The sequence below is a fragment of the Tachypleus tridentatus genome, chromosome 7 (genome assembly GCF_004210375.1).
Source record: "Tachypleus tridentatus isolate NWPU-2018 chromosome 7, ASM421037v1, whole genome shotgun sequence".
Classification (NCBI taxonomy): Eukaryota; Metazoa; Arthropoda; class Merostomata; order Xiphosura; family Limulidae; genus Tachypleus; species Tachypleus tridentatus.
The window spans coordinates 153296283-153323225 of NC_134831.1; the positions used below are offsets into that span (position 1 = coordinate 153296283).

Below are 26943 nucleotides of genomic sequence, written 5' to 3' on the forward strand. Positions count from 1 at the left end.
AAATAAAATTTATGAAGTAAAACTTGAGTTGTTGGTAAATATCCTGTACTGTTAAAACATTTTTAATACATTGTAATAGAAATAATTTTTTATGCTGGTAGAGATATTTTTCAGGTTTAGTTTTACTGCACAGTGATGTTTTGCCATGCTAATACTTAGAGATCACCAGCTTTGGCTGTTGCTGGTCTCACTGAGTTCAGATTTTCTCATTATTTTACTGAGTGCAGGAAATGTTCAGTATTATTCTATTGAAATTTTACTTTTTTTCTGTTAGTGTTTTTCTCACTTCGTTGTAATGATGATTGAATGTTGACTGAAAACAGCATTCTTTTTATCAATAGTTAACTCTTTCAGCATGGGATCAGTTCCTCAAATAGACCTCATAACCATTTTGTGTTTGTTATAGCTTTCATGCTATTACTTTTAAATTAGTAAGTGTATGTTCACAAAATTATTCATAAACAATTTCTTATTATTATTTATCTTAAAACATAGAACAGTAAATAAAAAAAATAAAGCACACAGTTATCTCTTCTAGCTATGACCTTTGTACTTGTTAGTTCTTGTCTTAACTTGCTAAGCATTAGGAAATTCTGCACATGGAGGATGTGAATTAAAATAATGTTTTTAGGTTTTATAGATGATTTTGAATAAAATAAAAAAATTTAAGTTACTTTATCGATAAGATACAAATCCATTATAATTTATCACAAGTTTAATAACTGCTATATTTCTATCTAAAACAATATGAAATTATGAATAGACTAAACACTCAACTTACCAGTTTGAAATTTTGTCTCAAAAGAAAGAGAGAATGCCATTATATTTGAAAATAGCTGAGAAAATCAATTAGAGAATATTCTGAGCTTCTGATTGGTTATTCACAAGTCATAGATGTAGAAATAAGTGTATATAATGGTCTGTTTTCTAAAACTGGAAAGAGGTGAGTGGGATTCACTAAATATAGTAAGAGTTAAGTAAATAGAAAAAAATTAAAGGTTTTTATTTTATATTCTAACTTGTTGGTATCAGTAATTTGAGTTCCTAATTCGTATAAAACTAGTCTTTGTATTTTGACAACACAATCATATAATTTGAACTAATGCTGCATTCAACATACCACTTGACACAGAAATCAATGTTTATATGTGTTTGTTTAATATTTACTTTTAAATTAAGGAATTAAATAATGTATAATATGAAAACTTGAATTATATCCTGTAGTTTGATACCAAACACAGTAAGATAAATTCATAATATAGTAGTTCAGTAAAATTTTGGATGCAAGTCAACAAATATAATGACATGATCTTTGTCCCATGACTTGTGTGGAAAGGGTTCATATAAAATAACTTAATTTTTTAAGGCTTTGCCTTTGTAAGAGAAGTTGTTTATGTATCTCTTTGGACTTCCATTAAATTTCTTAGTCTTATTGAAACCTCTGTGGCTTTGAAACTTGTAATGACTGGTTTTGTACTAAATTATTTTTGTTGGTATTAATATATCATTGACCAGCTCACTGTTCAAGAGTTAAAATAGGCTTTACAACACTAAATATTGTTTAGAATTTAACTTTGCTTTTATTTAATTTTCATATTTGTACATTTTTAGAGTAATTTATCTTTATTTGTGCAGTTTTTTAAAAACCTTTTAACTTTTTCCTTCACTATTATAATTAAGAAAATAATAGAAACAAATGTAAAATTACTACTATTTAATATGTTGTGGTTTTAGTTTCAGTACAATTAAAGTTTAGAACTATGTGTACGACAGTATTCTTTTTTCCTTTTTGAAGGATTTTAATTACATAAGTGACTCTTACTGCTTTTTTTAATGTCTGTCAAGGCACTTTTTGATAACTCTAGTTCTCTATTTAACTCTATCACTATGTTCATCCTTTACTGCTCATGTCACAAAGGTTTAGTGATGTACTTTCAAAATTTTATTAGTCTACTTTTTTATTTATGTTGTATCAATTAGTATAGCATAGTCTTAGCTAATAATCCTATTTTAAAAGTAGTTAGGTTTAAAGTTCTTAATTTTATAAGGTAATATTTAAAAATTTCAGAATTCAGTTAGTGTAACATATGTGACATATTTTTTCTAGGTGTGTCCTCTATTTTATCCTTTCTCTCTCCAATAAGTATTAATTTCAACATAAATTGTAAAATCATTATTGCACAAACAAATCATAATTTTTGTAGCCTTCAATTTTGTTTGGTTACAGAGCTATCAAATAGAAAATCAAATTCTTCCTGTCACACCCACCTGTCTTTCAGGATTTGTTAATAGTTTTCTCTTGTATTTAATTCTGTATTACCTATAACCAATTGAAAGCTGAGGTTTTCATCTGTTAAATAACATATTGTATAACAGTGTATTCTGAACAGATAATTCAAACTTCACTCAGAGTGCAAACTTCATTCTTATGGAAAAGCTAATAACTACCTTGGATAAATTTGTAACAGCTTTTGTTGCATAGTCAGAAAGCCAAAATAATTGTGATATGTAGGGAAAATTGCCTGCTATTTGTACTTTATTATTCTATGTTCTTTGGTGTATTATTTAATTAGATACAAATTATTTAGTGCATTACTGCCATTAGTATAAAAAAAAGTAGGGTGAAATTTCATAAACAATTAACATCAAAGAAAAGAAATCTTGAGTAAGCACATTATATCTTGTTTTTCATGTTTGCTCTTTATTTATTATTATAAAGATAACTAAAATATAAACACACAAATCTCTTTGGGTTAGATTAGGTAAAGTAAATAATAGCATAATAAAAATGTTTAATAAGGCATACAGGGAGGCAGCTTCTGGATAACATAATTTAATAGTGTAATGTGAGCTCTACATTCCCTAAGTAATTTAAAACTTACAATGGTGCAAATAGTAGTTAGACATGGTTCAAAGGACAATAAAATAATAAAATTTAATTATAAATAGATGTATACTAGTATATGAATTCAAAGGCTCTTCAGTGACACAGTGGTATGTATGCAGATTTATAATGGTATAAACTGGTTTTGATACACCTGGTGGGCAAGTCACAGATAGCCTGTTGTGTAGCTTTGTGCTTAACTATAGATAAATGAATTTAAAGATACGTAGGATGAGCAAGCTTTTGAAATGCATTTAGGAGGTTTTAGAGATTTTGAAAATGAAACTGGAGATTTCTGGGATGAAGAAAAGTATTTTAAATCTTAACATGAAAATCATTTTGCCACATATACTATTTAAAACAAATACTCGAAACATTCATGGATAAATCGTTGATTAGTTTATTTGAAATACTTCACTGTATGTGAAAGACTTGTAATATTTACTGGAAGACTGCCAAATTTTGTGAAGATGCACAAACTATATTTAAAGTAAGAAATATCAAATCTGTAAAAACTTTACAAGTACAAAGAGGTTATGTGGTCAGTCAAATCGACTGAGCCTGTGTTGAGAGAATTAAATGTGATTTGACAATAATGTGTTAGGATCTTATTTAAAGGTGTGACAGTACATGCTTGATGAAGTTTTATTTCTTTCAGGTGGAGCTCACAGGTGTGCAGAAAAAGTATTACAGGGCTATCTTGGAGCATAATTTTACCTTTTTAGCTAAAGGAAGTACAGGAACAAACATACCAAACTTGATGAACACTGTGATGGAACTCAGAAAGTGCTGCATTCACCCTTACTTAATCAATGGCAAGTATAAACAGAATTTCAAGCACAGCTATGTGGAAGATATGATTATTTCTTTGATGTAATTAACAAGGAAATAACTTGCTACTTCTATATATTAATAGATAGCTACCTGAATTTATTGACAATTAGAGATTGGAATCTATCAGATCTAATTTATTTTTTAGTGTCATTTCACCACTTTATCATGTTTGTTTATATCAAATTATTCATCCAGTTTTCAACTTCTTTGTAATAGCCCATATAGTTATTTAACAAATATATGTCCTTCAATAATTTGATGCTTATCAAATTACAAGTTATCAGAATTTAACCATACATGTGATAATTTATTTAGGTTTGTCATTTTGTACTGCTAGAGACTTTAACCATGAACATAAAAGTTGATTTTGTTTTGTATTTATTTCTCTTAACAAACAGAATATTAGATGGTCTCTTGTGCTGTGTTGTAATATTTTATTTGATTTATTAATGAAGTTTTGCTGAAGTTGTATGTGTAAGCAAATATTCGACTTGGGTAAAAATGAATGTATGAATTTTTTTATATTCAGGAGCTGAAGAACAAATCTTGCATGAGTTCAGAGCCGAACATGAGGAACTTCCAGAAGGTAATTTAAATGCTATGATACAGGCTTCAGGAAAGTTAGTATTACTTGACAAACTTTTGCCTCGGCTGCGTGCCAATGATCACAGAGTGTTGGTGTTTTCTCAGATGGTTCGGTGTCTTGATATCTTAGAAGACTACCTTGTTCATCGTAGGTAAGCTGATGGCACTGTACTGATACTGATAATATCTATATAAAGATCATTTCATTATGAACTAAACAAAATAAATATTATTATATGTATATTAACACATTTAAAATATTCTCATTATCATTATGAGTTTATTATTCTTTGAGTATTCAGAAGAAATGCTTCAAAAAAAAAATAAGCACAGTATTTTCAATTATGTAAATTCATGATGTTCTAAAAATACATTGGTCAGAGAAATCTTAATAAAAATGAAATAGAAATCCAAGCGCTTTGGAAAGGTGGACCTTTCTTCAATTATGTACTTAAATTATATGGAAATAATTCTTCAGAGAAATGTTTTCTAAAAACATTTTCTATATTCCGATAAAGTATCTTGTTTTCACTCACAAACAAAACTATTTAGTTCAATGCTGCCTTCTATTTGCAAAACTTTTTTTAGCATGCTGCAATCTTTCATTCTTGTGCAATTTTTTATTCTTATGATTTAACTGATTCTTGCATGTAAACTGTTGTGTGAGAAACCTCCACCAATAGAAATGCCACATACATGGTTCATAACTACCTCTATGTTATTCTACCTAACTACCACTTCTCATTTCATAGTGCTCATGTTTTTAAGTTATTCCTTTGGAGATTATACCTTTTACCAAGACATTTATGCAGGCTTCAGGTGGAGGAAGTTTGACTGTGGAATTTTTGGCAGTTACTTATTAAGAGATTGATTTGTATTTGAACCAACCTTCTTCTCCTGGTGGGGCTTATTTTATTCCTGAATAAACTAATCCTGTTTGAGACGAAAAAACATTTGACAGACTTTTTCTTGCACCTGAATTTCCCGTGTCTTGCCACGTTATAACAAATGTTATCAAACTTTGTGTTTACCAACACAGTTATGTTTTTGTAGTCGTTTTCAATTATAAATTCTGAAGTTTAAGTTGCCACTTTTGAGATTATACCTTCTATCAGTAGTTACTTATTGAAAGGCTGGTTGTTATTTGGACTTGCTATTTTCTATTGATGTTACCCATTTTCTCCTGAACAAATCAAACGTGTTCAGGGCTATGAATCTTTTGACAGCCATTTTCCTACAAATGAATTTCCTTTGTCATCCTGGCCCGGCATGGCCAAGCGTGTTAAGGCGTGAGACTCGTAATCTGAGGGTTGCAGGTTTGTATCCCGGTTGGCCAAACATGCTCGCCCTTTCAGCCGTGGGTGCATTATAATGTGACGGTCAATCCCACTATTCATTGGTAAAAGAGTAGCCCAAGAGTTGGTGGTGGGTGGTGATGACTAGCTACCTTCCCTCTAGTCTTACACTGCTAAATTAGGGACGGCTAGCACAGATAGCCCTCGAGTAGCTTTGTGCAAAATTCAAAAACAAAACCTTTGTCATCCCAAGCTCCTACTGTTAGATGAATTATGCCTCACACAGCTTTTTTTTAACATGCTTTCACAGGTATGTTCTGTTATATTCCTCTCCCTGACTTCCAGTATCAGAGGCTCATGCTGATCATTTTATGTCTCAGTTATGTGAGTATGATAGCATGCCTCACTCTCCTTGGGTTTTGAAGCAGTTTGCTTTAGCCTACCTTCAGGCTGATTTTCTGTTCTGTGATTCTCAGCACTTAAAATCGATTTTTACCTATTTGGAGAGTGGATCCTTATTATTCTGTTAGTTTTTCCCATGCCCAATTTTTTCACTTTGTCTTACCTTCATGCCTACTTTACAGTACTTGTCCACCATCCACTTTCTCTCCAAGGCAATCCACCAAGATCTTAAGAGTTTTTCAGGGGATACATTTGTTTTTATTACATTGCATGTTTATTAACTTCAGGACTTTCTTTGTACATATGGTTTCTCTGTCGGGATCTATTGAGAAGAGACATGATGTTGTTCCAAATTTATTTTCCACCTACTTATCTTCGGGTCTTATGCTTTGCTTCTTTTCTTCATAGTTCGGTATTTAGAGACTTTCTGACAACGTAGGGATCAGTGAGATAAGATACAGCTTTTTTCTCTGTGGTTGTTCATTTTCTTGCTCTTAAGCCTATTTCACACCCTAATCATTTGCCTGTTACATTCTCCAGAGGATATTTTGTTTCATAGTTTTATTTGCTGTCAACACTATCAGTGACTACACTCTACATTCTTGTCCATTAGGGTGTTGTTTATTTGGGGGTGTACTTTTGTGATGGGAGTTTCTCAGGAACCTCTGGTTTCTTCAGATTTTATCTGAGGAACTTGTCATCATCTTCCTCTCCCTAACTTCATTATCTCTAATACCTATTTTCTTTTTATTACCTAGGGATGCTACTGCATGTCAGCACCTGTTCAAGTTGTACAAGATCATCTTTCTAAGAATGCTGCCAAACTTGTCATTCATCTTTCTCTGGCAGTTTGTGGTACCCAAACTGACTGGAGAGTGGAGGGCTGTGATTGATCTTTCCCACCCTCATAACTTCTTGGTTCTATCTTGCTTTACCATGGAGTTGTTTCTTACCCTCAAGTGATCTTTTTATGAGGTTTATGGTTTACCAAAGTAGACGTCTCAAATGCTTATCTAAATATTATTTCTATATCTTGTCTATACTATAAAGACAGTATCTTTAATTTGCTCATTGTGTGGTGGTTTATCAATTCCTTGCTTTCTCTTTTGTGTTTGCCTTGGTTTGGTATATCATTTATTGAGTGGTCAAGGTTACCCATACACCATTATGTGGATGACTGGTTACTGTTCTCATTCCAAACTGAAATCTCCCACCACACTTGTCTGATTCTTTTGAAGGTGGCTTGAATTGATTGGTCAGTCAAGTTGGAGTAGCCCTTCCTTGTTTTTTCCCAGTTGTTTGAATGTTATTTAGATATTTCCAAAGATGCTTTGCATTATGACTCAGGGACATTGGTTGAGCAGCAAGTAGCTTTAAGTCAGTGTTTTCTGATTGAGCAGTCTTACCAAATTTTGGAGCTTCTTGCTACACATCAGGCTTTGGAACATTTTCTTTATCTTGCTAGCAATCATCTGGTTATGATCCATTCTGTTAATTCTATAGTGGTGGTGTTTTTTAATCACCATGAAGGCATCCACTCTCGTTCCCTTTGTGGTTGAACATTGGATCTCCTTTTTTTTGGGCCCATGTGTACTGCATTCATCTTCTTGCCTGTCATGTACTGGGATATTTCAGCCTTATCACAAATTATCTTTCTTGCCTGGACAAAATTTATCTAATAATTTATTTTTCCAGTGGTTATGTGATCTGTAGGTTACTTCACACCTGGATGCATTTGCCACAATCCTCAACACCAAGTTACCTCATTTTTGGTCTACAGTATCTCTTCCACTTGCACTGACTGTCAATGCATTCAGTAAGGATTGGATAGACTAATTTCTTTTTTGTATATTCTCCCATCTAATTTCTTTCCCTGGTGTTTTCTATCATCCATGCCACTTGTATTTTTATCAAGTCTTTATGGTTGACCTTTATTGGCTAGACCAGTTGTGGTTTCTGTTGCTGCTCCAAGTCCAATTTGCTGCACTGTTGCCTCTTCATGTAACACCATCCCTTTCTAAGGCTATCATAGTTCCAGGAATTTCATCTAGTTCTTCCTTGATGAGGAGATCTGGTTTGTCTCAGTGAGTAGATTCATTTTTAGCATTTTCCATTTGCCTTTCGTCTATGGAGGTTAATCAATGTAAGTAGAATGTTTTCTGTTATTGGTCTTTGGGTCTGGAGTTTCCTTCTGCTTGTCCTATTGTTCCTGTTATCACTGATTTCCTCACTCAGTTATTTAATCTGGGGACTTATGTCTTCTCGATCGTGGGTTATAGAACTATATTATCCCACATTTTTGATTTTTCTGGTACTCTGAAATTTTATCTTCCATGCCTTATTCCTATTGTTGTATTCCTTCCAGATTAGTCAACCTCCAAGGTGTGTGGTCCTTCCAGATTGGGATGTCAGAGTGGTGCTGCTCTTCCTTACTTTACCTTCATTTGAACTTTTGTTATCTTGTTCCATATTTCATTTATTTTTTAAGAAGTATTTCTTTCCCCTTCCCTCTGGCATATGTATGCCACTGATTAGATTGGTTTGTCTTTGATGGTTCCTGGCCATTGAGGTTTAGATTTTAGCTGATTTATTGGTGGTGCAATACTTGTAATACCTCTATATGGATGTCATTTAATGGCAGTCAGTTTCTGGATACAGTTGATTTGCCATGTACAATTGTTTGCACTTTATCCACTTTACACTTTGGGGCACATCCTTTAATTTATCCATATTACATTCATAAGGAAAGTTGAAATTATTATAGATTGTGGTTTCAATCACTATCCAATCTTATTTTCTCTCCCACTGAAATGTGCTTCTCACAAGTTTTGCCCACATCGTCCAAATTTTTTCCAAGTCTGAGTGAAGAGTACACATGCTACAGAAGTGGTGCAGTTTCACATGTATAATCTAAGATGTACATGGTAAGTTTTATATTAACTCATTTTCTGTGGCAGCAGTGTTTATTCCCTTTATGGGATTTTTTTGTTATAATATTATGGTTTTTGCTATTTTATTTCACTGCTTATAAAACAAGTTGTTCTTGATTTTACAGTAGAATTCTTTGTTTTGTAATGTAATAGTAATTAATTCTTTAAAACACTCAAAATTTGCTTGCATGACATTTTTAGGCCTGCATATATTAGGCACATAATTTATACATATTGATATATGTACATGCAATACATACTTTATAGGCATGCAGTATTAAAAACTAATTTTGGAATAAATAATGGGGGATTCTTCAATATTTATAGCTTTGACATTTCTATAATGATAGGCAGAGAAAATATCTTGTGAAGTCATATGGTAGGCTAGTTGTAAGTTTGTGGATTATAGTATTTAAAATGTGGGATTTAATTCTTTGTAGAGGGCATAGTGCACATAACCCACATAGAGCTTTGCATTGAGAAAAGTAACTGAACAAGTGAAATTTTTCATGTTTGTTGTAGCTAAATAGCAATAAAAACTGTAGAAGTAAAACAGTGAATGTCAGAGATGTCATGCTATAGGCTTTAAAATACACTGCTGCAAAAGGGTTAGGTGTGAGTATAAAGAAAAAGACATATTTAACTATCTCATTATTCAGTGAACATTTATTAATTTTGTTATTGACTTGCCATTAAATAATGCAGTTCGTAATTTGTTTTTGTTTTTAGAAAATGTTTTAGAAATATATTAAATTGTGTAGTTGCAGCTTTTAATTCTGTTTTAATGGTTGAATGCACTCATTATTTCTAACTTAATAAATTACAACATATGTTTCAGATGATTTTGCATACTTGCGATTAACATCTTAATTTAAGCATTTTTTTTTGCACATCGAGGAAATTTAAAATGGTCATTTAGAAGTACAATACTTAAATAACAAATATATGTTTTTGTAAGTACATCTTAATGTTCCTCATTGGTTCAGCAGTAAGTTCATGGACACAAAGTGCTAGAATCTGGGGTTTGATTCCCAGTGTTGGATGGAGTGCAGATAACCTGTGGTTTACCTTTACTCTAAGACAGACAGACAGACAGACAGAATATATCTTGTAAATAATAATTTTAATTTTTTAATGATAATATTTTAATATTATATTAATTGCTAGTTAACTGGATAGTTTTCTAGCAAAACTCATAATCATTTGATTTTTTAATATTAAACAGAATTCTAATAGTCAAACTTTTTGATCTGGTTGATTCTAAAAGAATTAAAAATATAGTATATTGAAAATATCCATTAGTAACACAACTTTTCAGTTCAATACTTACTATTTTAGGTTTGTTCTGTTATTTACACTGAAAATATTCAGATTAGTTAAAATAATTTCACAGTGTTACAATTTTAGCTTAAATAAAATTTTGGTCTTTAAAATATAGAATAATCTAGAAAGAAGTATAATATTTAATTAAATTTAAAGGCAGATGAGTTTTTAGCTGAAATGACAGAATAAATGCTTTGTTGAAAGGAATGAAGTTATAACTTAGTGATTTACTGTGCATGTTTTATATCATTTAACATTCTCAACACAGGCTCAATCAATTTGACTGACTATATGGCATTTTTGTACTCTTTTCAAGTCTATAGATTTAATGCTCCAAACATTCAGTGCAATGATGTACTGTTAATAAATTAAAATTAGAATTTGCCCATGAATATATTGAGTATTTTTAAGTAGTCTGTATGTAAAGTGATTTTCATGTTACAATTAAAAATACTTTTTTTACATCTCAAAACTCTCAAATCTCCTAAATACATTTTATCATTTGTTTTCAGTAAAAGTTTTTTTTTTTTGTTATTTTCTTCACCCTATCTCTATATGGGTTTGTTCAATTTGACATAACTACAAAAAAGAGCTAATTAAATTCAAATTATCATTTTTTTCTCTCTAGAATGACTTAAAATTATTACATGAAACTACATTAATGTATTCTAAGTAGCTTGAAGGTCATAACAACATACAACTATTTGTAATTACATTTTATTGCTTCCTTGCCCTTTGAACCATGACTAACTACTGTCCATGTCATTTATAAGTTGTAAAGCACTTGGAGAACATTTAGCTCTCGTTATGCTATTGAATTATGCTACTCACAAGCTGCTCACATGGATGTCTCATGTAATATTTTCATCACATTATTTACCTGATCTAATCTTGGGTAACCTAAAATGATTCCTGTTTTTACATGTTAGTTTCTTTTAAAATAATAAATGAAGAATGAACATCAAGAACAGAAAATAAATCACTTACCTGAATATTTTTTTTTTGCTATTGACTGTTGATGACACTTAACCCAACGCTTTTTATACTAATAGTAATAGTTTACAGAATAATTTTTATTTTATTAGGTAATGAACCAAAAAACATAGAATAATGACATTGAAAAAGTAGACAATTTTCACTAACAATCAGAACTTTTTTGGCTTTCTAAGTATACCACAAGAACTATTATAAATTCATCCAAGCTAGTCATTAGCTTTTCTTGTGCTAACAGTTAAATTTACAATTTTCAATTCAGAATGCAATGTTATATAAATGATGGATAAAAACCTTGTATTTCTATTGGTTATAGGTAATATATAATTATACATAAGAGACAACTATTAACAAATCCTGACATAGAGGATGTGACAGGTGGGGTGTGGCAGGAGGAATCTGATTTTCTGTTTTATAGCTCTTTGACTAAACAGAATTGAAGGTTATAAAAAATTATGGTTTGTCTGAGCAATGATGATTTTATAATGGATAATTTACATTTAAATTTGTATATTTTGTAAAGGTGGTGGATAAAACAAAGAAAAGATGTTTAGGGAAGATTTGAAGTGTGTCACTAGGGAAATTCAGGATTTTAAAGATATTGCTTTACAAAATTATTAACTTAAAACCTTATATACTATTAAAATATGGATTATTAGCTTAGATATTATGCTATACTAATTAGTATAACATAAAACAAAAGTGATAGTAGTTTTAATAAAATTGTTAATATAAGAGACTAAAACCTTGAGTAATGTTCAGTAAGGATATCTGTGGTGATAGTGTTAAAAACTAGCCAAGTTGAAAAATATCCATATAATAAATAATTATCACATCTGTTGAGGAATTAAGATAGAAATATGTTTTATGAAAGATGAGTACAAATTACTAAACAGAGCTAACTCTGATGTTTAGTTTTTATGTGTTCTACTGATTTTCAAATGAGTATTTTATTTGCACTATTTACCTCTCACTTATACTTTACAAAAGTGAGCTCCACTAGAAACTGTTAAGTTTTAGGGCCCAATTTACAAATAGTAGCTCATTTCCTACTGATTTCATTATTGCAGATTATTTAACATTCAAAACATTTGTAACCAGTGTCTTCATTTATTTAAAAATTTGATTGGATATCAGTGTTGAATACTTTGTATTCGTGCTTAAAATGGAATAAATATATTTTCAAGAATAAAAATTATAGATTGTTCAAATATCAACAACATTTTATTCAGTTTATGAAATGTATTGTTTGTAATTGCATAGGTATCCTTATGAAAGAATAGATGGAAGAGTACGTGGCAACTTGAGACAAGCTGCAATTGACCGTTTCAGCAAACCAGGTTGGATTGAAACTCTTTATTTAATATATTTTTAGTAATTATTATATAATTTATTTTTATATTAGTAAAATTCTATCAAATATAACTTTCTGATTTTTTTAAATGGGGAAGTATGTTGTGGACTGTTAAACAAATATACCATGCTTTTTATTATTGAAGATTAGGATCCAAATAATATTAGATAATAGGATTTCTTTAGTTTTGAAGAACTCATTTTTTGTCTTTAATTTTAGAGTAATTGGCTTAAATTCTTTGTTACATGCATTTTTAAAAGTAATTTGATTTGTTAACATGTTTGGTGTAATAGATCTAATAGGTATAGTATAGAGCATTGGTTCCCTAATTGTGTTCCTTGGAACCCCAGGGTTCTGCTAAGGGTTCCAAGCATTTTGTGGAAGAAAATCAGCTTTGGTGGATCAACTGTTTGTATAAAATTATTCAAAATTACTAAGACATTGTGGGTAGTGTTGCCATTTCCATTAAAATGAACATTTTAATTTCTATGCCTATTTTAATGGGTATCATTTTTCCTCTGTGAAGGTAAACAAGTAAGCTCGTTGCTCTGACAGAAACTAACTAGCAAACTTGGCAGCATTTTAGGTTTTATATCTAACAAGCCCCAAAGGATGGGTACTATAAACAGACTAACTGTCTAATTATTGTACGATGACTGGGAAAAGCCTTAAGGAGAGAAGGGGAGACTGAACCTGGCTGTAACTTGAACTTGACAGGATCTTGACATGTGGTGTGTGCATGATGTTGACATAGCAACATGAATGAAGATCTGGCATTCCTTGACAGGATGTGGAGATGAGGACTATGACAAAGTAGTGTGTTTCTTGATTTAAAAGAAACCTGTAGAAGTTTTGTGAAGTGAAGGTTTTCAGCTAGAACTTAGAACGGGGTTTAATTTTGAATTTATCTTCAGTTTTGACATTATATGAGACAGCACCAATTCAGGGCTGGTTCCAAATATTTAAGGAACATATTTTGCTGTTGGAGGAAATGGGAGTATTTTAAGAAAACCCACTTTCACAGACATAAGTGTCACTTATAGTCTTATGTTTTGCCATGTATAGTAATTATAAAGTAGAATGTCAGAATACACACACACATATATGTGTGTTGAAGAGTTTCAGCACTTGAGAAAACTTAGGATTTTGGTACAGAATGGAATTTGACAACAATTTAAAGATGTATCAAGTAGTCTGTTAGTTTTAATTCATAAATGTTGTCTTCAGAGTTTTGTATACCAGGCTGTAATTAATGGACTTTTTCCAAGGTCAAATAAAATACAACTGAAAATTTGGATTCAAATTTCAAACATACAATAAGAGGAAAGGTAATTGTGAATCAGAACTAATCACTTATTTATTAACAGTATGCTAAATAGGCAGTTTCAGACAGTGTATTCCAACATAATGATTTGTATAAAAATATGATTAATAAACAGATTTGTAAAGCAGAATTATAGTGTGTAATTTTCATTTTTGTCTTTCATTAGTAAAAGATGTTTAATCAAAGTTATAATATCTCTTATAAAAGTGCTTGTCTAGAACAGCAGGTCTAAAATAAGTTTCATAGAAGTGGATCTTGCTTTTTAACACTGTAATAATAATTTCATTATTTCTTTCAATAGACACAAGTAATCTTGTCTGGTAGATTGTATATTGTTCTCCTATAACACAAAAGTTGAATTGGAAAGTGGAATTAGTAGTGATGGTTCTGATCTATCTGCATCATAACATGCTCATTTAAAATATCTTACACTAGGTGTTTTATATCTTTAATCCTTGTAGTGTTAGGATATAACCCTTAAACAATGTTGTCTTCAGAGATTCAGTCAGTTTTGGAAACTAAATATGTACAAACAGAAATTCTAAATTTTCTTTGTTTTTACTCCAGTGGCTTTTCCATATTTTTTTAATGTCATGCTTTCATACATTTGACCATGTTGCAGAGGATGAGTTCTTAAAGCTGTTGCATTTGTTGAACCTTTCACAACAGGCTCAGTGTAATATACACTAGTTCATATACACATTTTCACACGTTAATTATTTACACTATAACTTTTGATACAGTATGTGCCCATTCACAAAATTTGCCAGAATTTTAGAAAAGATTATAAGTTCTTTGTACACAAAAAATTGATTTTTTAATCAAATATTTTTACGATAGATTTGTTTGTCAAAATATTGAGTCTGTGTGGCTACTAGTTCAAGTGTGAAGTGATTTTATGTTATGATTAAAAAATATTTTTCATCCTGAAAATCTCAAATATTATTTGTGTAATCTCTAAAATCTCTGAAATACATTTCAAACATTTGTTTACGGTAAGACTTTATATTTTGTGTTATTTTCTATTCCCTATGTCGAGTTTTTCAAGTGACCAACCTTGTAACCATCATGAGAAAATTAGGAAATAAATATAAATTATGTTTTTTGTGCTGCAGTGACTACATATTATAACACAAAAATATGTATATTTAGTTTAAATAGCTTAAGTTTGGTAACATATACATATATTTATTTATTTATTTTTTATTATATTGACCTTCCATTCATGCCTAGCTAAATTACATAACTTGCATTTATGTTATACAAATATCTCTATATCCACTAATATAAAACTGATCTGATCTTGGCTGTGTGTTAGCAGACTAATGTTTTTAGTATACAGTAACATTTCATTTTATATGTATTTTGATTATTACTATTTGGAAATAAATTATTAAACTTATTTTTCTTACATTATAGAACAATAGAATGAAGTCACTTTGTTTGTTTCAGTGTGTAATCCATATTTCTACAAAATAAAAATATATGAGTTTCTTATTTTACATTCTAGCTTGTTAACATTGATCATTCGAGTTCCTAATTTGCAAGTATCTATAGACTTAGTATTTTGGCATCACAAACATCTGATTTTAAACAGTGATGCATTCAACATACCAAGTGACTGACTAGAATCTGTATTTAGGTGTTTTTTTTCTTTTTATTAAATTAAGAAATTAACTCATATATAACATTATAGTTTGAATTATAAACTATAATTTGATTCCAAACGTTTTGACATAAATTCATAAAAAATTAGTTCAATAAACTTTTGAATGCAAGTCAACAAACTTGATGACATGGTCTTTGACCCATCACATGTTTCAAAAGAGTTAACTCTTTGACTAGCGTATTTATATCTTTGCATGAAGTTAACTTCACTAATTCACCAAAATTATTAGTAGTCAATCTGTAGGATCTGATCTTTAGCCACAGCTGATAAGTTGCTTGCTCCTCTGTCAGTTATTGCCTATAGTATATAATTTGGCAGTTCAAAATAATGCCATTAAATTACATATCACATTATTATACATGGTTCACATTGTCAAAGCTTTCTGATCTATCATGGTCTGTCTTGCTGTATAAAGAAATAAAAAGCAATCTTTCTGATTTACTAGCTGTCTTCACTCTTAATTTTGTTCCTCATTTTCCTAGTTCTGCTTTAAGTTCAGGTATATTTCTCATATCTTACAATTTTCTTGTCATAAAGCTCAATGAGAATTACTTCAATAATACCACTATAGTGAAGTACACACCTTGAATAACCAAACTGCATGTCAAGATCATTTAATGTAATAGTTTTAACCCTGCCTTATTGTCTGATTCATTTTTTTCTTTCTTCCTCTCTTGATTTTTTTATTTTAATATTTATACATCAAGTTTTCTTCATATTGATTTGGCCACATTGTTGGGTACTCTGAACAAGGTTTTGAAGTACACAAATACTAACTGGTTAAAACATTGATGTATAATGTGCTTCCAGCCAATGAAAATGTATATTTCTGCACTTGTCATAACATGACACTGTTTTTTAGAAAACACAGCCAATGCAGGAAGTATATAAAAATAAAAACAAATTGCAAATTATTTCAGCTTGTTCTGATCGAAAACATTAATTATTTTTTGTGAATTTCCTGACATGTTTTTCTGAACATAAAGTGGCACTTGTAAATCATAGGAACTAAGATGAAATACTTTTGATAAAATAAAGCTAATACAGATCTTGAACTGCAACCATTTCTCAACCTCAGTTGTAATGGTATTATGTAAATTGCATATATCTCAGCTTTGAGAAACCATAGGCTGATGATCTAAACATGCAGGGAAAACGTTTTTTTTTTTCTGTCTTAGCCAGTTTGGTTTCCATTTCATTCAAGAATTGGCTGGAAATCAGAACAGTGATAAATTCTAGTTTAGTGATATATAACTGAAAGAAAAATTTTTCTTAGCAATTTTTGCCACAGTGCAATTGGGATTTTTTTTATAGCATACAGAAAGCTTGCTTTATTATTTATTTTTCATTTGAATTATTATGCTACTATATGATAGGATTTCTTTTGTCTCATGTAACAAGATAAGTTGGCATACTTAATATTCACATAACCATATCAAGTTTTGTTTCCCCACAGGTTTGTTTGTTAGGCTGTGTATATAGTAATTTTCTTGAGTTTGAATGAGTACTTAACACACACACAAATGAATATAATCAGGTTTAAAGCTTGTTAAATAAATGTAATCTTTTGATTAACAATTGTAAAAATTTAGTTTGCTCATAATTTTGAAATGGTGAAAAGTTATTTTTGATGTACACCAGTGATCATAAAAGCTTAAACTGGCATGCTTTGTTTTCCAGTAAAAAAAGGTAAAATTTAGTTTTATAAAATAATAACTATGTTTGAAAGTTTTAAAAGAGTGTAGAAGGACAAAAATCATTAATTAGGATGTATACTTGTTCAAATCCTCATCACACCAAAATGCTTGCCCTTTCAGCTATGGGATTGCTATAATCTGACAGTCATTCCCACTGTTCATTGGTAAAAGGGTAGTCCAAGAGTTGGCAGTAGATGGTAATGACTAGCTGCCTTTCATCTAGTCTTACACTGATGGATTAGGGATGGCTGGCACAAATAGCCCTCATGTAGCTTTGTGCAAAATAAAGAAAACAAGCAAGCAAACAGTTAAGACATAAAACAAAGATTAGTACTTGTTTGTTTTTTCACATTGCCCTTAATTTGTTCATTGTTCCTCAAAATCTTGGATGTGTCAAAAAATAAAATTTCAGATTTATTTTTGTCTCCTGTACGTTGCTGCTTAGTAAACTTTTCATTCTGAATCAACATTCATCAGCTTGATTGGATGATAAGAGAGACAAAACATTCTATAAATGTGCATTCTCACTGATTTTAATTGCAGTAGCTTCATAAAAGTGCATATTAAGTTCCCAAGCATCAAATGAAGAAATTGATTTACACTAATTTGCAAAGTTATGACCATAGTGTTTTGTTGTGGAGCATGGCTGGGACCATTTTAGTCATTATGTGGTACTTTATGACCTTTTGAAGTCACAAATAACATTTTTGAGTAAACTCGCTCTTAAGTATGCTTTGTTTAGTCATAAGTTTTGATGATGATTAATTCAGGAATACAACTGAATACCAGTTGAAACATCACTATTACAATACGTTTGTTATAATAATTATATATAGTCTTGAAATGTGAAATTTGTTTTCATTTTATTTGTTTTATCACACACTGTTTAATTTGTTTTTTCTTTCTTTTTATGACAATTTAACCAGTTTGGTGTGTCATATTTTTCTTTTCTATCTGTATTATAAGATGTTTACTGATTTTAATTTTCCTGTTCTGTCACTCTTTGAACAGTTATTAGTTTTTACCTGTTTGTTTTATTATGTTGATTATTGCTCTTCACTTTCACCAGTTTGTGGTTTCATTAAATACTTTTGTTTGAAAATAAACTTCATTTTATGAGATACTTCTGTTCTTTATCAGACTTTGACTAGTTTGTTTTTCACCGGTTTTATCAGACTAGCTGGTTTATTGCTTTGTAGTAGTTTGATTAATTTGTTTTTCTTATTTTGACTAATGTATATATTTATTTTATAATAAGATTTTGATCAGTTTGTGGCTTTATTTTAACAGATTCTGATAGGTTTGTGTTCTTGCTATGTACAAGAGCTGGTGGTCTTGGGATTAACCTGACAGCAGCTGACACTGTTATTATCTTTGATTCTGACTGGAATCCACAGAATGATCTTCAGGTATAACTTAGAGACTTGTTGTTGTTTTTTAACTGTTGTATTTTCATAAAGCATATCACAATATTCATTATACTTATTGACAGTTCTTGTCTGAAACTAAATTTATTTACATGTATTATTTTTTTCAAACAAATAAAGTCAATTTAAACTTTTATGTCAGTATATCTTAATAATTTTTTGTTTAGATTTTCCATTTTAAATTAGTTTAATATAAAAAGCTAACTGTTATACTTTTTAAAAGTTTTTGAATGCATAAGAATGAAGCATAGCATTATATAATATAGTCGTCCATATTAAGATATGTATGTTAATAGAGTAAGTTGATTTTTTTCATCAAAATTGATAAGTGTATCTGTTTCAACTGTTTGTAAATAAATTTATTTCCATTAATATAATCACAGCATAAATTTTCCATCAAATATATTTTATAAAGATTTCTTAAAGTTAATTCATATTTTAATATACATAAAACTTTCAATTTTAACCAATTTTACTGCAACTGGGAAAAATATTTTCCAGTGCACTGGGAATTATATGTCCCAGCTACAATGAGATAGTTATGGTAACTTGGCTTTATAAGACTGGTTCTTTGACAGTCATGTTAGCAAGTGATTAATTCTTGCTTTAGGCTCAAGCACGGTGTCACAGGATTGGTCAGTCAAGAGCTGTAAAGGTGTATCGGCTTATATGTAGGAATACGTATGAAAGAGAGATGTTTGACAAAGCAAGTATAAAACTGGGATTAGACAGAGCTTTACTACAGTCCATGCATTCTCAAAGGGAAGGTCCCAATTTGGTAAGATTCATTTGGGTAACAGTTAGAAGTTGAATTTCTTTTTGTATGTTTGAGAGAAGAAATCTCATTTGGTTTCAAATTCTGATCATAAAGAGGCATAACAGATTAAAAGTGTTATCAATTTCAAAACTGTATGCATATATGTTTTTTTTAGATTTATATAACTGTTTTAAATATTTGGATGTTTAAGTCTGTATTCATTTTATCCTGATCTATGTTTATTATTAACCATATAACTGGCAAGACACACTCTAAATTCCCTTCTGACTGTATCACAAAGTGTTACTGAGTTACATTCAAAATTTAAGGAAGTTATAAATTATCTTTGTTTTTATTTTATTTCAAAAGAAACATTAAAAGCAATAATAAAAACTTTGGTTTTGTGTTCATGTGATACATGAGGTATCAATAATTTCAAACATTTGCTGTGTATAATTTGAGTCATACAGTTGCAGACCTGTATAAGTGTTCATAAACAGTAATGTATGTATACTTGCCCTATTGACACATGTGCTTCAAACTTCTTTAGTTGAATGCAGCAGAAATATATAATAAATTATGTTGATCTGTGAATGGTGTTATGCCCACCTTTCATACCTATCCTTGTGTTTTACAAGCCACATGTATTTGCTTGTTATTAGAAAGAGCTCATTTAACACTATAATCCAATAACAGTTATTTTGAAATTAGTCATATTTTCATCATTGGGTAGATGTAACTGCTTGTAGTATTGTTAGCTATTTTTTATAACACAGTAGCACTTTAATTATTTTTTACCTAAATGTGTTATGATTAGAGAGAGTGTTAAATTTTATTTAGGCTTTACTTTTACATTTTAGTTAATTATACATTATTTGTGCTTAATAATTTTTATGAAATAACCAAAACTTTGTCTTGCTCTGCAAGGCTCACATTACCAAGTTAGTACAAAAAGATTTTACCAGAGGCTGAATTATCTGTGCTGTTCATACTATTTTGTCACCCTCAGGCACCCATTAATGTGTGTCAGTGTAAGTAATAAACATAAAGAATGGGGAAGGAAAATAAAATCAAATTGCAAGTATTAATGAAAAGATAAAAGTGTGAAATTACTCATATGACTGAAAGAAATTATTTTAAGACTAAAAGAGAAGTATATGTTTCCATTTTTTAATATTAAACATTTCACTACACCGTACATTGGTGATAATAACTAGAATTAGTGATACAGTACAGAAAAAGGAAAATAAAATACAAAAATTTATCTTTTAAAAACCATTTGACATTCATTTAGGAGGTTCTAGGGATTATACAAATGAAGTGTGAAAACTAATAAATATTATTTTTATACTTTAAATTAAAATCACCTTGTAGCTGAACTATTCAGTGTGAGTGAAAATAACTGCTTTAAATAATGATTTTTTTTTAATTAGAAATAGTTGTAAAATCAAACATCAATATTTTTCTGAAATGACTTTCTTTTAATAAGGTTCTGGTCAAATTTCATACAATTTCATTAACTAGTTTTATTTTTGAAATGAAATATAACAGTAGTGATACGTTCCTAGAGAGTGATCCCAGTAGTCGTAGGGTTTAATGATAACAATTTTCTTTATGTGATTTGCTAACTCTCACAATATAGGTTTGGTCTATATGACCAACCATGTAATCTCTTTATTCTAATTTAGAATCATTTTAGATTTAATACTTCTAACTTTCAATATGTGTATACAGTTACGACAGAAAGTGTTGATACCCCTGCGTTCCAAATGGTTTTTTGCTCATAACTTAAAAAGCATCACTAGTAGGCTAATAGAAGTATAGTATAAATATTATACCAACACACATCTGCATATATTTTTATGTAAATTTAACGACAAATAAACTGAAATGAATATAAACAAATAATCAAAAATAGGAGGAGCAGAAAGTTTTCATACAGCATAAAAACTGATATTCCTGTAAAAATGTTTAGTTTTTTGAATAAACTACATTATACCATTCCAGAACTAGACACTGAGTTCATAATTATTGGAATTTAGCAAGCAAAAATAGTACTTCCAGCAATTTAGCGCCATCTCTGTCATTATCTGTTTGGTCATCATGGTGAACAGGGAACAACTGTCCAGTGGTTTAAAAAAAACAAATTATTGTAACATACAAGTCTCGTGTATCTCTTTCTGGTATTGCTACACAACGTAATGTGCTGAAATCTACTGTTCAAAGCATAATTGCCTAGTTTAAGCTTACAGGATTAACTGCTAACATCCCTCGTTCTGGACTCCCCACCAAAATTCCAAAGAGAATCAAGAGGAACTTTCTCAGAGAAGTTAGTAGGAACCCTTGTTTAACACGTAATGACATACAGAAACTGGTAAGGAAAACTGGGGCTGAAGTAAGCACTTCTACAGTTACGAACATGTTACACTCTTCTGGGTTCAAAGCATGCCGTCCTTGTAGAACTCCATATTTACAGTCTGTTCATTTAGAAGCACGATTGAGGAATGCAAGAAAGCATTTAGATAAACCCTTACCTATTGGAAGAGTATTCTTTGGTCAAACGAGACTAAAATCGAGCTTTTCAGCCACAATGATGTTCGCTATATTTTCTGTAAGAAGGGGGAACAAAATCTTCCAAAGAACACCATCCATACAGTTAAACATGGAGGTGGCTTGATCATGCAGTGGGGTTCATTCAGCTATTCTGGTGTAGGCAGCCTTCACCGCATCAATGGAATCATGAAAAAAGAAGAATACATTGATATATTAGGCACTTGTATCAAGAATGATGCTCGGAACTTGTGGCTTGGGCGTCGTTGGATCTTCCAGCACAACAATGACCCTAAGCACACATCGAAATATGTGCAATCCTGGTTGCAGAGGAACCATATAAGCATTCTGAAGTGGCCATCGCAGACACCCGATCTCAACCAAATTGAAAACGTTTGTCATGAGTTGTAGACCAGGGTTCATTAGCGTCATCCGAAAAACTTGCAAGAGTTGAAGGCCTTCTGTAAAGAAGAATGGAAGAAAATACCAGTCAAGTACTGTCAAACAATCATGGAGGGCTATGAGGAAAGATTGCACCAAGTAATTTACCTGAAAGGCTACACAACTGACCATTAAAGTAGATGCATGAACACTTTCTGCCCCTCCTATGTTTGGTTATTTGTTTATAAACAGTTTATTTATTGTTCAATTTACATAAAAATTTATGTGGATGTGTGTTAGTATAATATTTATAACATACTATACTTTCATTATCCTTATCATGATACTTTTTAAATTATGAAGATAAAACTACTCATGACACAGGGGTACAAACACTTTCTATTGTAAATGTATCTTCCAAACATTTGATTTAACAGTTAATATTACAAGTCTTTAAGATACAAAACATTATGTTTTGTAGTGAAGTATTTTTAATAAAATAAAGATTTTTCCATGAATATATTGAGTATTTATTTTGAATAATCTGTGTGTAAAGTAATTTTCTTGTTAAAATTGGAAATACTTTTACTTATCTCAAAAATTTCAAATTTCTTGTGTTACACCTAAAACCTCCAAAATGCATTTTAAACGTTTTCTTCAGTGAAACTTTACAGTTTGTCTGTTATTTTCTTTACCCTATCTCAAAATGAAATCAGTCAATTTGATTGACCTCATAATAAAATAAAAAGTAAAAAATAAATCTAAATTCTCCCTTTTTTTTTTTCTAGAATGATATCAAATTGTAATTTGAAACTTACCTTTGTGTATCATAAGTAGCTCTAACTTTGTAACAGTATACATCTATTTATAATTAAATTTTATTGTGTTTCACTTTTTGAAACATGTTTAACTACTGTCCACACCATTATAAATTGTAAATCACTTGAGTAATATTGAGCTCATGTTATGCAATCAAATTGCATTATTCATGAACTACTATAACTAATACAAGCAGCTTGTATGCTTAGCTTAAGCAACATTTTTATTATATTATTATTATTTATTTTACTGAATCTAATCATAACTAACCTAAAAAGAATCCAAGTTTTACATTTTAGCTACTTCTATAATTATACGTAAAGAATAAACATGAAAAACAAGAATTAAAATACTCATTTAATCTTCATTTTTCTCACTCTAGATTGTTGAAGAGAGTTAATCCTAATTTTTTAAAATACTCATAGTATTGCACTTAATTTTTATTTAATTAAATAATTCACCAAACCATAATGACTATAACATGTAAAAATTAGACAAGTTCCATTACTTTTCAAAATTTTTCAGGCTTTCTAATTCTGTGACAAGAATTGTTAAAAATTTCTCCAAGCTAGTTGTTAACTCTCATATGGGAATTTTGTTGGTACTTTGTGTGAAATTTACATCTAACCATTCAGAACATAATGTTATATATTATGTCTTTTGATGGATCAAAACCTTGATTCTCTCTTAGTTATAAATAATATATAAGTAAATGTAAGAGAGAACTATTAACAAATTATAAAAGAGAAGATGTTACAGATGGGTGTGGCAGGATGGTTCTTCTCTTTTCAGGGGCTCTGTTAGCAATCAGAGTGGAAGACTATGATAAAGCAATGAAGATTTTAAAGAGAGTAATTTACATTTAATTTCATACTTTTTGAGGGGTGGTGAATAAAATGATGATGACATGTTAAGAGAAAATGTGTCACCTCTATCACATTAGGGGAGATTCAGGATTTTTTAAAATATTGCCTTGGAGAAATAAGAACTTAAAACTTGTATACAGTTAAAATATGTATCATTAGTTAAGATTTTATGCTACTATAAGTATAATAACATAAAAGACAATAAGTAGTTCAATAAACTTTTGAATGCAAGAGACTAAACCTTTTTGTTGTGGGCAGTAAAGAATACCTGTGGCAATGGGGTTAACTACATACAAAAAAAAACATATTCTTCATTTATATAGGGAAGTCAGATAACAAAGAAAGAAATTGAAGACTTATTGAGGAAAGGAGCATATGGAGCCCTGATGGATGATGATAATGCTGGAGACAGGTTCTGTGAAGAAGATATAGATCAAATCTTAGAACGTCGGGCTCATACCATCACTATTGAGAGTGAAGGAAAAGGCTCCACATTTGCTAAAGCCACATTTTCAGCTGGAAATGTTAAAGATGACATTGCCTTGGATGATCCAGAGTTCTGGAAAAAATGGGCTCAGAAAGCTAATATTGATGTAGATGAACTTAAAAGTAAAGTAAGTATACTTTGATGTAAATTCTTCCTTCTAATATAGTTGGCCAGGTATGATAAGGTGGTTAGGGCACTTGACTCACAATCTGAAGGTTACAGGTTCAAATCCCTGTCCTACCAAACATGCTTGCCCTTACAGCTGTTCATTGATAAAAGAGTAGCTTAAATGTTGTTGGTGGGTGGTACTGACTAGCTGCCTTTCCTTTAGTCTTATACTGCTAAATTAAGGCAGCTAACACAGGTAGCCCTCACGTAGCTTTGTGCAAAATTCAAAACAAACAAACTTACGTAGTTATTGTACATTGTATAAAAATATAATAATAATTTATTGATGTTTTAATTTTAATGAATTAAATATAAGTTGTTTAACAAAATATTTTATTCATAAATAATTTAAACATATAGTTTTTGTATTATATTTTGTTTTTGATATTTTAAGTAGAATATGTGTGTATTATTTAAAGTCCTTTAACTTTTTACAAAACTTATATTATTCTTTATTTGCAGAATGAGCTTATTGTTGAAGAACCAAGGCGACGTATTCAAACCCAAAGATTTGGAGCTGATGATCAGGTGGTAGGCCTATCTGAATTGGAATCCAGTGATGAAGATGATGATGCTATATCATTCCGTCATTTTCGCTCTCCGAGAGGAATACATGGCTGCAACAGGAGCCGGAGTCGAGGAGATCAGTGGAGGGGTAGTTTTGATAGAGAATGTGAGGAAGACTTGCTGGAAGAAAATGTATCTGGTAATTGGTCAAGTGCTGAATGTTTTAAGGTTGAGAAAGGATTGCTTACTTTTGGGTAAGTTAACGAGTAATGGGTATTAAGTGAAATTTGATATGAAAAAATGTTCATGAAATTGTTTGTGTGTATGTGTATACACACCCACAGATACATTCATGTACTTGTAAAATTAAGTTACTTTTGGTTAATTAATTAATTTTCTGCTCATAACCTATGCACACAGGCTACATACCACTGCTGTCAATGCAAGCTGCAAGTGCAAAATTGAAATATGTGTGATCAAGTATTAACATTTCAAACAAAATGGTGAGGTTATGATTTGAAATTTACTGCAGATGATTAATTGATTGAGAAATAAGGTTATTCAGAAAATGTTGTTGTTAACTAAACTTTTGTTTTCACTCTATTAATTTATGAGTTTTATCAAGTGAGTGCTAGTTTATTGGTACTTTTATTTAAAAATAATGAATATAGAATATATTTTGCTGTAGATAACTAATGCTTGAAAAAGTGAGATATTTTTCATCCACCTACAGAAGTCATGTCACTGTCTACTCTGTTATGTTGCTACAACAGTAATTCTGTATTAAAACTGTAAAAGGGTGTTCTGCAATTATCTTTCATATTTTAAAATGCAATAACAATCAAAGAAATACAGCCATGTCAAAACCTATATCTTAGCCCAACTCAAGGTTTAATGGCAAGTCAGTGGACATGTTCATTATTAGTGGCTCTCAGCTTGTTTAACCAATATCAATTTCAGTTCATGTCTGCTGCAACATATCCACAGTTATAGTAGAGGTGGTATCTTTTGTCCTGATCTTTATCTCCGTGATGTTTGCTATAAGTGTGCAATACACGATGTCCTTAACATACACCCAAAGAAAAAAGTCTAGTGTAGTGGATTCTGACAAATATGGAGACCATGGAATTGACCCACCCTAACCAATCCATCATGTTAAGCCTTTTCTTGCACATTTGCCATTGTCTAGCCAGTAATTGGCACAAAACCTGACTTAAGAACAAGGTTTACAGTCTAATAAAAATGAAAGCAATGGGAGACAGTTTGTTGTGATGACATCACAGTCTGTGACCTACAACATACCAGGATATAGATCTCTAAAGCTTTGTTGAAGGTTTTATTCTGAATGTTATCATCCAAAGTTAATTCAGATGTTTAGGTTTAATACTGAAAGACATACTGGAATCTTTGATTCCACTAGAGGGGGGAGCAGAAGGCATGAGGTATGTGTTATAAAAAGGTTTGTGTAGAAGGCAGTACAAAATGGGACAAACTAATCTTTTGAGAGGAAGGAAGTACTTATCAAAAATACATTATCAGTTCAGGAAAATTATAACTTTCATACTGTATCGTAGATCATCATATATGTGAAATGCATAAGCATGAAGTGAAGGGTGTGACTGGTTGATTTTACCACATGATTTCAGTACAAGTAATTTAGGTTTTCAAAATTTTTGTACAGCATGTTGTAC

General features: G+C 30.6%; 1 protein-coding gene, 1 long non-coding RNA gene and 1 other non-coding gene across 15 annotated transcripts in view; 2 read left to right on the plus strand and 1 right to left on the minus strand.

Annotated features, from left to right (window-relative positions):
* LOC143256934 (uncharacterized) overlaps window positions 1-26943 on the minus strand; it is a 496333-nt gene that overhangs the window by 277916 nt on the left and 191474 nt on the right. The window lies entirely within an intron of this gene.
* The window catches only part of LOC143256929 (chromodomain-helicase-DNA-binding protein 7-like), a 183856-nt gene that overhangs the window by 52868 nt on the left and 104045 nt on the right, over window positions 1-26943 (plus strand). The window contains 7 exon segments of the mRNA XM_076514817.1: window positions 3543-3699; window positions 4248-4455; window positions 12510-12586; window positions 18581-18699; window positions 19328-19495; window positions 24414-24704; window positions 25208-25506. Of these exon segments, the coding sequence (XP_076370932.1) occupies window positions 3543-3699; window positions 4248-4455; window positions 12510-12586; window positions 18581-18699; window positions 19328-19495; window positions 24414-24704; window positions 25208-25506 (1319 nt within the window).
* LOC143258293 (small nucleolar RNA U6-53/MBII-28) lies at window positions 128-226 on the plus strand. The gene has a single exon (XR_013032260.1). It is a non-coding gene; the product is annotated as a small nucleolar RNA U6-53/MBII-28 (small nucleolar RNA).